This window comes from Eurosta solidaginis, chromosome 1 (genome assembly GCF_040869045.1).
Source record: "Eurosta solidaginis isolate ZX-2024a chromosome 1, ASM4086904v1, whole genome shotgun sequence".
Lineage (NCBI taxonomy): Eukaryota > Metazoa > Arthropoda > Insecta > Diptera > Tephritidae > Eurosta > Eurosta solidaginis.
Window position 1 is genome coordinate 69,891,296 of NC_090319.1, and position 13,085 is coordinate 69,904,380.

The 13,085-nt window shown below is 38.1% G+C and overlaps 1 protein-coding gene across 3 annotated transcripts in view; it reads right to left on the reverse strand.

Moving 5' to 3' along the window:
• ort (ora transientless) overlaps positions 1 to 13,085 on the reverse strand; it is a 234,170-nt gene continuing 221,085 nt past the window's right edge. For all 3 annotated transcript variants that reach the window (XM_067758175.1, XM_067758174.1, XM_067758173.1), the window contains exons 5-6: positions 10,189 to 10,715; positions 1 to 1,638 (exon numbers count right to left, since the gene is read on the reverse strand). In XM_067758175.1, the coding sequence (XP_067614276.1) occupies positions 1,366 to 1,638; positions 10,189 to 10,715 (800 nt within the window). In that variant the 3' untranslated portion in view covers positions 1 to 1,365. The remainder of the gene's footprint in view (positions 1,639 to 10,188; positions 10,716 to 13,085) is intronic.

The window sequence follows — 13,085 nt, forward strand, 5'->3', positions numbered from 1 at the left end:
AGAAAAAAATGAATTAAATTAAATATAATAAAATAAAACATTTTTCTTGTATGTTCTTATAAAAAAAAAAATAACTTAAAAGCCATGAAAATTTAAAAATTAAATTTTAAGGATCGTCTGCCGTAAGTTTTTGTTTGCTATCGGATTGTTACCATTTTCTTGCCGGAGTGTTAATGAGTTTCCGATTTGTTATCAAAAAGTTTTCGAGTTTCATAATTAGCGATATGTTATCAGAAAGATATCAATTTCTTTTCGGAAACGTATAGAGTTGTTATCGGAGTGTTACCAAATTGTTATCGGCGTGTTATCGAAAAGTAATAGATTTGTTATCAAAAATGGTATCGGAATGTTATCGATTTTTTAACGACGACTCATTGGATTGTTATGAAACATATAACTATAAATTTTCATTATGAAATCGATGAAATGTGTGTCTTCGATAACAAGCCAATACGAAATCAATAAGGAAACGACAACGATAATAATTCATTATCAATAATAAAAAGCGATAGTAAACTAATAACTTGTTGTATCGTTTGTTATCGATAAGAAGTTGAAGCTATTCTCAAAAAGCTCGAAATTATTTTTTTCTAGTAAAGTTATCTCTGTTGTAGTTTCACTTCAACCCCTGGGCGAGCTCTAGTTAAGTATGTTAAGAATGTAGTTTCTTAGACGTACACCTTTTTGTTTACACATCAAGTTTCACGAGTACTTAATACTCGCGCTCTATTTTTGTAATTTCCAAAGGAATCAGTATGACCCAACTCAGATTAAGATTATTATGGTTACCGCACAAATGTTTTCGATATTACTTAAATAAGCATTAATTAAATTTTTTACATATTTTTATTGGTGGTAAAATAAAAATTTAAAATAGTACGTTAGTAAGTTATTATTTTACATCGATCTTATATAGCATACATTTCTTTTTCTACTTATGCAACATTTATACATACTTATGTTTTTAATATGTAATTTATTTAACTTGGCCTATCGAGGGGGTTTCTTTAAAATTATTTACTTACATACATACATAACATAACTTAATTAACATTACAACATTACCTATTTTTCGTATTTATTTGCTTCTTCTTCACTGATTTGTGCTAACTTTAGGTCCCTTTTCTCATGTAAACTACAAGTCTTATCACAGCGATACGTGAACAAAATTGAAGTTTATGGGCCTGATAGATTTTTGAATTCACATAAGAAAATGACCTTGAGTATTTTTTTTGAAATCTTATTTTATCGATTTGTAGTTAAAACCATAAAACATATTTTGTGTATATATGTATATAATTTCTTTTTATATATATACACACAGCATGAATTATATATATGTGTGTACTATGAGTGAGATTGAGCTTAGAGATATTCATAAAATACGATCCAATAAATGGAGTTAAGACCAGCAAAGAGCGCAGGAAATAACACTCTTGATGTACGATCAATATAAATGGCTCTCTTAAGGCGTTCCTGTTGTGGCGTAAGTTTTGGCTTTGGCGGCTCGGGCTCTGCGGGTGGTGGTGGTGGAGGTGGTGCAATAGTTGGTGCTAATATAATATGGGATTCGTGTCTCGGTATCCATGGACCATCGGCATCAAGTGGTGGGCGTACAATACGACGTGTGTGCACAACCTGGGGAAAAGTTAAGAAGTTCGAAAATTTTAGAATTAAACAATGCGTCAACTTGTTATGTGTTTGAGTTCGTAATTTTTGTTGAATAGTTTCAAGATTGTTTTGGGAACATTATCGGAACTATTATGCGATTGTTTCTTGTTCATGCTAATACTCTCACAACTATTTCGATATAATTTTTGGATTGCTTGTGGACCAAAATAGGGATCTTTTCAAAACTGTTTCGGCATAGTTTCAAAACTTTTTCAGGATCGTTTCCGGATTGTATTCGTGATATTTTTGGGATTTTTTGAGAGAATGTCCAGCATGTTGCGGGATTAGTTCGGGATAGTATCAGAGTCTCTCCTTCGCTGTTCTGAGATCATTTCAAGATAAACTTAAAACCACGAGCTCGATTTGAATCAATAGACCGATAGAAAAACAGAGCTGCCCAAGCTCTGGAAATGAATCTATACAAAGCCCTAAGGCAGTTGTCTTAAAATTTGTTTTCTTCTCTTCTAATTTAAAATCATTTCCACAGACAAAACAGATCATATCGTACACCTAGATCAATAGAGATCTAACTCAAAAATCTAAAATTTCGAGATTATGAGTACATCCAAGTCTCCTAATTCAATATCTAACCGTACTGTAAGCTCGATTTACTAATACTTCAACTTATCAACGAGAAAAAGCGTCGTAAAAAGTAAGAATTGCATAGGCGCTTATGACAGAAGCAGTCGGTTTTTCGTGTTTTCTCAACACTTCTATTTTTTGAGATCATCGCTGTTTTGATCTAGGTGTGCGATATCAGTAATAATGTGTAAACGTTTTGCAACTGGGTTACAAAAAAACAAAAAAAAAAAACATATCCTGCTTGGGTTTATTAAATTTTTCCACGCACCTAAACTACCAAGTTTTGGTGTCCGACACCGCTCTTTGCTATTCGATAACCAAGTAAGTGGTAGCACGGTGGAAGTCCTGTGTCTAGACGGCTTGGGTAAAAGTGAAAATGAAATTAAACCTTTTTTCGATAGGCATGTACATATATAAGCCATATTGGCATAGGGAGTCTGGGAGCTGGAAGCATAATCAGAAAGGGCATAGCAGTATCCTTAATTTACTTCCGCTGGGTTCTTTTAATTCCGAAATAGATTATCGTCCCCGTAAACTGTAGGATTGATTGGAAGATGTTCGGTACGGTTCCAGCTTATAACAGCATACTAATCTACACCGATGGCTTGAAAAAGGACTCAGGTGTGTGGGCTGGAATCGATTCGTATTCCCTAGATATTTTTATGCCATTCAAACTGCCGTCATACTGTAGTATATTTCAAGCAGAAATCCACCCGATTTGACAAGTCTGCAAATCACCTGAGGTCCGGAAAATAACTAGCAAAGTAATTTTTTTTTCTGACAGTCAAGCAGCAATAAAGGTGATAGCGGCGAATATTAGCATCTCTATCATGTCAGTAAATAATCACAACAACAAAAAAGCGAGCAGTCACACTTGTATATGTGGTGTCAACCACATAACCGGTTTGGCTCTCTTGTTGAGTCTCTAATGCACTCACCTAATATGGCAAGTCATAAATTCTAAAGTTTTAGTCTACCCACATGAGCTGACCGCTTAACTTGTTTTCGCAAATTAATAAATAATAAATTTTGTAAAATTTAGTAAATATTTTAGTTATAATAAAGACTTAAAATTAAATTCGTGTGTAATTATTTGGACCCTAATTACCACATTGGTGACCCCGACGTGATCTTTTTTTAGTCCGAATCGCGTTTAAATACGTCTTTATAAAAAAACTGAAAAAAAAAAGAATATGGGCGTGTTAATTCATACATGCAGCGCATCAAGTTGTCACTATCCAACGCGTGCATAAAACATTTAATTGTGCCGTGTTTCTTGGCAAAATAGTCAGAAAACTAAATGTTGTACCTATAAATTTCCACACGTGGTTTGAACATTTGATGCAATTCTAATGCTGAAAACTAACTTTTTTCAATTTCGGTTTTCTAAGGTCATTTCATTGTCCTAGAATAGCGGTTGATACCTACCTGCAAAAAAAAAATAAAAAAAAAAACTTTGAGCGGTCATTTTAGTAACTCGACAAATTACTAGCGCAACTAATCGCCTCTCTGGTAAAAAACTTTCAATAATCGCGAGTCATAAGTGAACTAAAAAATACCTTATTGGTTAGCACGTTGTGTTGGTATAATTGCGACGTTCTCCGTCGTTGAGACTCAAGTCTTTCGTTTGTTATGCCTATTGATACTCCATCACAGAAACCAAACGTCGGGAAGATAATGAGCACTGCTACTCGTAACGTTAAGGCGCCTCCATTTAGCAGCGAGAAACACCCTCTCTTTGGTTTGCTCAACTCGAGGCTCAATTCGTTAATCATGGTATCGAGACAGAAAAAGAAAAATTTTATCAAACGATTCCACTTATCGATACACGTACTGCAGCGGAAGTAGAGGACCTGATTATTAACCCACCAGGCACTAATCCGTACCAGCAGCTAAAAAGCACGCTGATTTCGCGATTCTCCAAGTCCAAGGAGGCCAAATTACTTCAACTTTTGGACAAGGAAAGTATAGGTGATCGGACGCCATCGCAATACTTACACCATTTAAAAGCACTTGTATCCTATATTGATGAGGAGGTGCTTAAAACGCGTTGGCTTTCTCACCTTCCTCAACAAACTCGTGTGTGCCTTGTAATGCATAAAAATGTTGGCATAAAAGAACTTGCAGATTATGCAGACAAACTTTATGAAGTTTCTCATCCCCAAGACTGTGCCGCCGTATCGCGACCACCTGATTGGCGCGAAGATATCGCTGCTCTCATTAAACAAGTCGCGTCGTTAACAACCTCTATCTCAAACTTACAGTCAAGACAATCCAGACCTCGAACACAAACTCCCTCCCTCCGATCGGGCCGTGCAAGAATTAAATCTTCGACGAAAAAGCTATGCAATCAAACAGGCATTTGTTGGTATCATACCAAATTTCAATCGAACGCTCGTAAATGTCTACCAGGTTGCAAGTTTCAGGAAAACTTTCGGGAGAGTCGCTTATTTGTCACGGCTCAGGCAACGGGGGATAAATTTATCCTCAATACTGGCTCCGACATTTCCGTTTATCCATGCCGTATTCAAAGCAAACAACTTGTTCCACTTTCATACCATTTATTCGCCGCCAATTAACACCTACGGTACTAAAATGTTGATATTAAATCTAGGACTACGTAGAGATCTCCCATGGCGTTTCGTCATTGCTGATGTCACCCGTCCTATCATCGGTGCTGATCTACTGAGCCATTTCGGCTTGTTAGTGGATCTTAAGAGAAGGAGCTTAACTGACGGTCTCACCGGAATTTCAACATGTGGAAAAATTTTCAAGCATGACGTCGCTTCAATTAAAGCCCTCAACCCAGATGTAGATCCAGTCTATAACATACTTTTTCAGAAATTTCAAGCTGTTGTTCAACCAGGCGGTGTCCAACGTACTAGCGAATTTACCACTGAACACCACATTAAAACAGTTAATGGACCGCCAGTCTCCAGCAAAGCCAGGTGCTTGGCCCCTGATAAACTTAACATCGCCAGGCAAGAGTTCGAAAAGTTAATTAAACTATGTTTAGCCAGGAGAAGTGACAGCCCATGGTCGTCACCATTACATTTAGTGCCCAAAAAGTCTGGTGAGTGGCGCCTTTGTGGGGACTATAGGCGTCTTAATCGCCGTACCATTCCAGATAAATATCCAGTTCGCTACCTCGAGGATTTCGCAGCGGACCTGCATGGTAAGAGAGTGGTTTCTACTATCGATTTGATACGCGCGTTTAACCAGATTCCGGTGGCACCTGAAGACATTGGTAAGACGGCGATTATCACACCCTTCGGCCTCTACGAGTTCCCGTTCATGACGTTTGGATTGCGCAATGCTGCGCAAACGTTCCAACGTTTCATGGACGAGGTAACGAGAGATTTGGAATTTGTCTTCGATATACTGGTGGCATCAGACAATCAACAGCAGCACATGACACACCTTGAATTATTGTTTCAGCGCCTGCAAAAAGCAGGACTTGTTATTAACCTAGCTAAGTCGATTTTTGGTAAAGACGAAGTCCCATTCTTGGGTCACTTGGTATCTGCCCGTGGGTTTCTGCGATTACTAATTTTCCCAAACCATCAACAATCAAGCTTCGTGGATTTCTAGGTACGATTAATTTCTACCGTAAATTTATTAAAAACGCAGCTCAACTGTTAGGTCCCCTAAACAAGATACTCGAAGGTCCTAACGTAAAAAGTTTCCATACAGTTGAATGGACACCGGAGCTGGAAAAAGTTTCAATGACTGCAAACAAGCTCTTGTAAATTCAACGCTGCTGGCACACCCAAACGTTAACGCTGAATGGGCAATCTTTACGGATGCCTCCGAAAATGTCATTGGAGCAGTACCTCAATAACGATGCAGCAACGATTGGGAACCTCTAGCATTTTTCAGCAAGAAACTCTTCTTCCGCCCAAAAAAAGTCGACCTACGACCGTGAACCGCATGCTGTGTATGAAGCAATACAGCTTTTCAAATATATTTTCGAGGTACGACACGTCGTTATCTATACTGACCACAAACCGCTCATACACGTTTTCCAGCAGCGCCCCGACCCCGCATCCCCGTGGCAGTTTTGGAGATTGGATTTTGTAAGCCAGTTTACGACCGATTTTCGCCATGTGTCAGGCACTGAGAATATTGTTGCTGACACACTGTCACGTGTCGATGAAATCTCAACTGCTGTAACAACAACAGATTTATTAAATGCACAGCTAGCAGACACCGAGCTGCAAAATATTCTGCTCAACTCAACATCGTCGCTTCACTTACGCCAACTTCATTTTAACGACAGCAGAATCAAACTATACTGTGACGTTTCGTCAGGTACAGTGCGTCCATATGTCCCCAAAGTATTGCGCTTAAAATTTTCAATGCTCTACACTCTCTTTTTCACCTAAGCCAACGCGCGTCCCGAAAATTAGTTGATTCACGGTACGCGTGGCCATCGATGAATGCAGATATTGCTCGCTGGATCAAATGCTGTCTAAAATGTCAAGCCAATAAAATAACTCGTCACACGTCGTCTCCGATTTCAAATTTTGAATTACCAACGCAAAGATTCGAACATGTTCATATAGATTTGGTTACTTTACCAGTTTCGCGTGGATTCACACAATGCTTAACAATCGTAGACAGATTTACACGTTTCCCCCAGGAAATCGCAGTAGCAAGCGGTACAGCGCAAACAGTAGCGCGCAGTCTAGTGAACAGTTGGATTTCGTTGTTTGGCGTGCCGCTGAAAATTACTTCAGATCTTGGCAGACAATTTGAATCAGATTTGTTTTTTCAACTACTAAGATTCTGGGCAGTAAGCATTTGAAAACAACACCATACCATCCACAATCAAATGGCTTGGTCGAACGTCTGCACAGGCAGTTAAAATCTGCTTTATTATGTCATGGACAAGACTGGTACGACGCGTTATCCGTAGTCCTTCTCGGACTCAGAGCCGCTTGGAAAGAAGATATCAGTGCGACGTCAGCCGAGTTAGTGTTTGTCGAGCCTATTCGATTGCCAGGTGAATTTTTACATCAATCAAATACGAATTCATCAGCACACGAATTAATAGCATCACTAAGGCATTACTTTCACTCGCTAACTCCAGCAGAGACATCCAGACACAGTCGCAAAAACATATTCGTTTTCAAGGATCTAGCCAGCACTTCGCATGTTTTTGTCAGGCACGACCACATTCGACAATCATTTGCTACGCCTTATGATGGACCGTACCCCGTAATTGAGAAGCGAAAAAAATACTTCATTGTAAATGTTAGAGGCAAAAATACCCCCATTTCGGTTGATCGTCTTAAACCGGTGTACTTCCTCGCCGACGATCTGAATGTCCAACAAACACAATCAGTCAGCGCCTCTCAAGCAGCAGAAATTAAACCAGCTACAAACGTAAAATGCTTATGTTTTGCTACTTATTAAGTTTTATTCTCTTCTTTTGTAGAAAACTGTGTTTCAGCGCAACAGAAGATAATTTTTCCAAGAAGGGGAGACATGTGGTGTCTCTCTTTTTGAGTCTCTCATGCACTTACCTAATTTGGCAAGTCATAAATTCTAAAATTTTAATCTACCCACATGAGCTGACCGCTTAACATTGTTTTCGCAAATTAATAAATAATAAATTTTGTAAAATTTAGTAAATATTTTTTAGTTATAATAAAGACTTAAAATTAAATTCGTGTGTAAGTATTTGGACCCTAATTACCACATATACAAGGCAACGAAGAATATTTCACACATAACCAACAACTTGAAGTCAGAGATTATTTCACATACACATATGTAGTCATCAGCAAAGAGCAGAAGTTCTTACTCACACGTTGACGATCTTTGTGACTTGGCCAAGTTGGAACCTAAGAAATTCCTGACATTTGCTGAATCGGCCTGTTGGTTTCAGTAGGGTAGAGATCCACGTGGTATCGCAATGGAACCTTTTTGGGCCTAAGTGTACTGGCGCTCGCACCGGTGGCCACTCTAGCCTAACGTAACCTACTCACACATATCAGAAGGCATGTTCGTGAAAAGTCTAGATCTTAGCAGAAATATGCGAACGTGGCAACAGAGTATAGAAGCAGTGCAAGCTGAGGAATAACTAATCAGTTTGATTTAAACACTCTAGTAGTGAAGTATAAAGAGCATTTGGCAATACTGAATATTGGATTTATTTATTCGACACTTCAGAGATCCAAGCTAACGTTGATGTAAAATTATCAGGAATTTCCCAAAATTCGTTACAATATACTAGCTCAAAGCTAGTAGGGGCATTTATTTTCTTTCCAAGGGGGAAATCCGAAATTTTTACGAGAACAAAGCCCAGCAAAAGTGGAAGAGCACCACGCTCTGTGCAATTTCAAGAGCTATATTGCCAACTACAATGAAAAGAGGGTACGGAGTCTACGGGGTAGATCTATGGCCGGCAGCCTCAAAATAGTAGAAGTCCGCTCCGGTCATTAGGCTTTAAGCATGAATGGGGAACGGGAAGGCATAGAGAGCACTGCAAAAGTTGTAAATGCGGAATTGTAAAAGAGGCTGTTGAGCATTTTCTATGTTAACCAGAACACGTTTAAGATAGTTTGGGAGCCCCTTTTTGAAAAACTTGGGTAGAATATCGGAAATAGGGGCTCAAACATTCTTGATTTCATAAGGAACTTAGTAGGTTCAAGCGAGTTTTATGGCCTAAAAACGTCTTTTTGTTAGCTACTTGGGCGACCTGGACCTCTACCTTTATTCCTATGTACCTACCTACCTAAATATTCTTCATTTAAAATGGCACTTTGTCATATGCAACTTACAATTCTCAAAATGACGCTTTTACATTTTTACTTGGTGCTTTCCTTTTTGCAATTCACTCTTTTCTTATCGAAGTGTCGTTTACGCATTTTAAATTGGATGTTATTATTTTTATGTGAAGCATTCACATTTTCAACTGACTACTCTCATTTACAACTGACACTTCTCAAATAAATATTTCATTTAAAATTGTCCGTTTTCATTATTACATGACGCTTTCCCATTTATGTACAACTGACTATACTCATTTACAATTGCCTATTCTCATTTGAAATTCACGTTTTCGAATTTAATTTCACGATTGCTCATTTACAATTGACTGTTTTCATATCAAAGTTAGCTTTCGCATTAACAATTGACAATTCTCAGTTTCGTTTGTTGTTTTCCCAATTACATCTGACGCACTCTCATTTACAACTGAAAATGGTGTAGTTTGGCTCCTATCCATGTTGAGGATGTTTTCACTTAGAACTAAAGAAGAGCTTCATAATGTAACGAATTTACTGAAATTTCGCTTATTTCAAATCTTCTACTAACGTTCGAATCACTAAACTGTTGAATAAATAACTCCACTATTAAATAATGCGAACTTGCCTTTATTAAAGTACTTCACAATAACAGTTATACTTCGCAACTGATAGCTTGCTTAAATAAAACGGATTGTCGTGCCTCAACTCTTGCTGCTTTTCATACAGTTTGGTTTCCTCGTTCACATATTTCTAGGCGCTTCTATTTCTAGAATTTACTAGTTAGTTATCAGCTATAAATTTCTCAGCTATAATTACAGATGCACGATTTTATAGCTTCTCTCATAGCCCATTCGCGTGTATATGTGAGTGATACTTGCACAAATGATTGCATTCCTTTGGGAGTATCTCAGATATATGCATGTGTTTATGCGTTACTCTCCGCTGCTCGTACGAAAATATGTGTAGACATAATGATTGATTCGTTTATGTAGATACAAGTGACTGCTTGCTTTATTGTTGTTGTGGCTTAATTTGCTTACTAGTGATGTGAGGGTCACTTAGTGTCAGTAATATTCGTCACAATAAAATAAAACTCGGGTTTTAAATATTTAATTTAAAAGAAATGTTTCATGACAGTTAGATCAGAATTCCACATGTGTGTGAATACATATGTACTTACCCTTCTATTTTTGGTCATTTCATCAAAAATCTTTTCGATTTTTTCAATTTTTTCATCCGTCACCACTTTAGCTGGTGTAACAGGCGGTGCGGTCGTCGGTGCTGTCGCTGGTGGTTTTTCTGGTTCCTTTTTTGCACCTTCGGGCACTGGTTTTGGAGGATAAGCCATTGGTTTCGGTATTGGCGTGTCACTTAGTACAATATTTATTAAGCAATATTCCATTAATGCCATAAATACGAAAACCGTACAAACGGACATGAATGCATCGACCGCTTTCAGATAGGAAACAGGCGGCAGAGATGCTTGAGATTTGGCATGTTGTGTAGATAATGTTAGTAGCGATGTAACACCGAGCGTAACACGAGCTGGCGCAGCTTCCGGTTTAATCCAAAATGAAACCCACGACATTATAACAATCATACATGTGGGTATATATGTATTGAAGACATAATAAACTAAACGACGTTTGAGCGTGAATATGACCTCAAGACAAGTAAAATTACCCGTTGAGTAGACTTGTGTGCAATCTAGGAGAAAAATATATTTAGAAAACACATTGTGCTGTTATTAAACACATTGTGCTACGGAATGGGAGCTCTTGAACAAGGAACCACCAATCGTTTTCTCTCTAAAATCTGCATTTATTTTTAGCCCGGGGCTGTAAATAGTGAATATGTTTATACTCAGCTGAGCAGAGCTCACAGAGTGTATTAATTTTGTTCGCATAACGGTAATCCGTAACGGCATAAACTAATCTAGATAGATATAGACTTCTATATATCAAAATGATCTGGGCGGAAAAAGAAATTCATTTAGCCATGGCCGTCCGTCCGTCTGTCCGTCCGTCTGTAAACATGATAACTTGAGTAAATTTTGAGGTATCTTGATGAAATTTCGTATGTAGGTTCCTGGGCACTCATCTCAGATCGCTATTTAAATTGAACGAAATCGGACTATAACACCCACTTTTTCGATATCGAAAATTTCGAAAAACCGAAAAAGTGGGATAATTCATTACCAAAGACGGAAAAGCGATGAAGCCTGGTAGGTGGGTTGACCTTATAACGCAGAATATAAAATTAGTAAAATTTTGGACAATGGGCGTGGCACCGCCCACTTTTAAAAGAAGATATTTTAAAAGTTTTGCAAGCTGTAATTTTGCATTGGTTGAAGATATCATGAAAAAATTTGGCAGCAACGTTACTGCTATTACTATATGTGTGCTAAATAAAAATTAGCAAAATAAGATAACGAACACGCCCATTCAAAAAAAAAATTTTTTTTAAGTCAAATTTAAACAAAAAATTGAATATCTTTACAGTATATAAGTAAATTATGTCAATATTCAACTCCAGTAATGATATGGTGCAATAAAATGCAAAAATAAAAGAAAATTTCAAAATGGGCGTGGCTCCGCCCTTTTTCATTTAATTTGTCTAGAATACTTTTAATGGCTTAAGTCGAACAAAAATTTACCAATCTTTGTGAAATTTGGTAGGAACATAGATTCTATGAAGATAACTGTTTTCTGTGAAAATGGGCGAAATCCAAATACGAAGAAAGGGATGAAAAACGGTGATTGGATTATTTTTTTGACGCAAAATATAACTTTAGAAAAAGCTTTGTAAAATGGGTGTGACACCTACCATATTAAGTTGAAGAAAATGAAAAAGTTTTGCAAGGCGAAATAAAAAGCCCTTGGAATCTTGGCAGGAATACTGTTCGTGGTATTACATACATAAATAAATTAGCGCCACCCGACAGATGATGTTCTGGGTCACCCCGGTCATATTTTAGTCGATATCTCGAAAACGCTTTCACATATACAACTAAGGGCCCCCCTTTTTTTTTTAAAACCCTCACTAATACCTTTAATTGTTTACCCATATCGTCCAGACACATTCTACAGTCACTCCTGGTCCACCTTTTTGGCGATATCCCGAAATGGCGTCCACCTATATAATTATGGCCCACTCACTTTTAAAATACTCTTTAATACCTTCCTTTTGATACCCATGTCATACAAACACATTCCAGGCTTACCCTAAGTTCATTTTCCTACATGGTGATTTTCCCTTATTTTGTCTCCAAAGCTCTCAGCTGAGTATGCAATGTTCGGTTACACCCGAACTTAGCCTTCCTTACTTGTTATATTTTCACTTCAAACAATTAACGCTTAACTTCCTTGTTTGTACAATGGCCTTACGCCAATGGCAAGTTGGACAGCTCATCACTGCTTCGCGATAATTGAAGACAATTGGAGGCACTAATATGAAAGCTTTATTTTGCATAAGAGTTGAAGCATGGTCTTTACTAATTCTTCCTTTCCTTTATAGCTCAGCTAGTAATCCAACATTCCATGCGATTGATATTTTTATGCGACAACTGATATTTAGCCCTCGTGGAATGAGTCCATCTACCAATGGTGCTTGGAATATGGTCAGATTCACTGTCATTCCAAAAGCGATGAAAAGCTCCCACGTCTCCCCCAAAGACTTATGACCAATCAGCTTATCCTCGGTTTTTTTCAAACTCTAGAGCGCTTGACTGATTGACTGAGGGATCTTTGACATCTCAACACGCCGTTTACTGCAACAAAGCTTCATTGGGTTGTCAAACTCATAGGGGATCCCTCAAGAGCAAGGGATTTGTGATGGGTGCCTTTATTGACATATAAAGAGCCTTCAAAAATGTCTTACTTACTTACTTAATTAGCGCTTAACCGTCTAAACGGTTATGGCCGTCCAAAAAGGCGCGCCAGTCGCTCCTTCGCTCCGCCATCCGGCGCCAATTGGTCACACCAAGTGAGTTTAAATCGTTTTCCACCTGGTCTCCAACGGAGTGGGGGCCGCCCTCTACCCCTGCTTCCATAGGCGGGTTCTGTTAGAAACACTTTC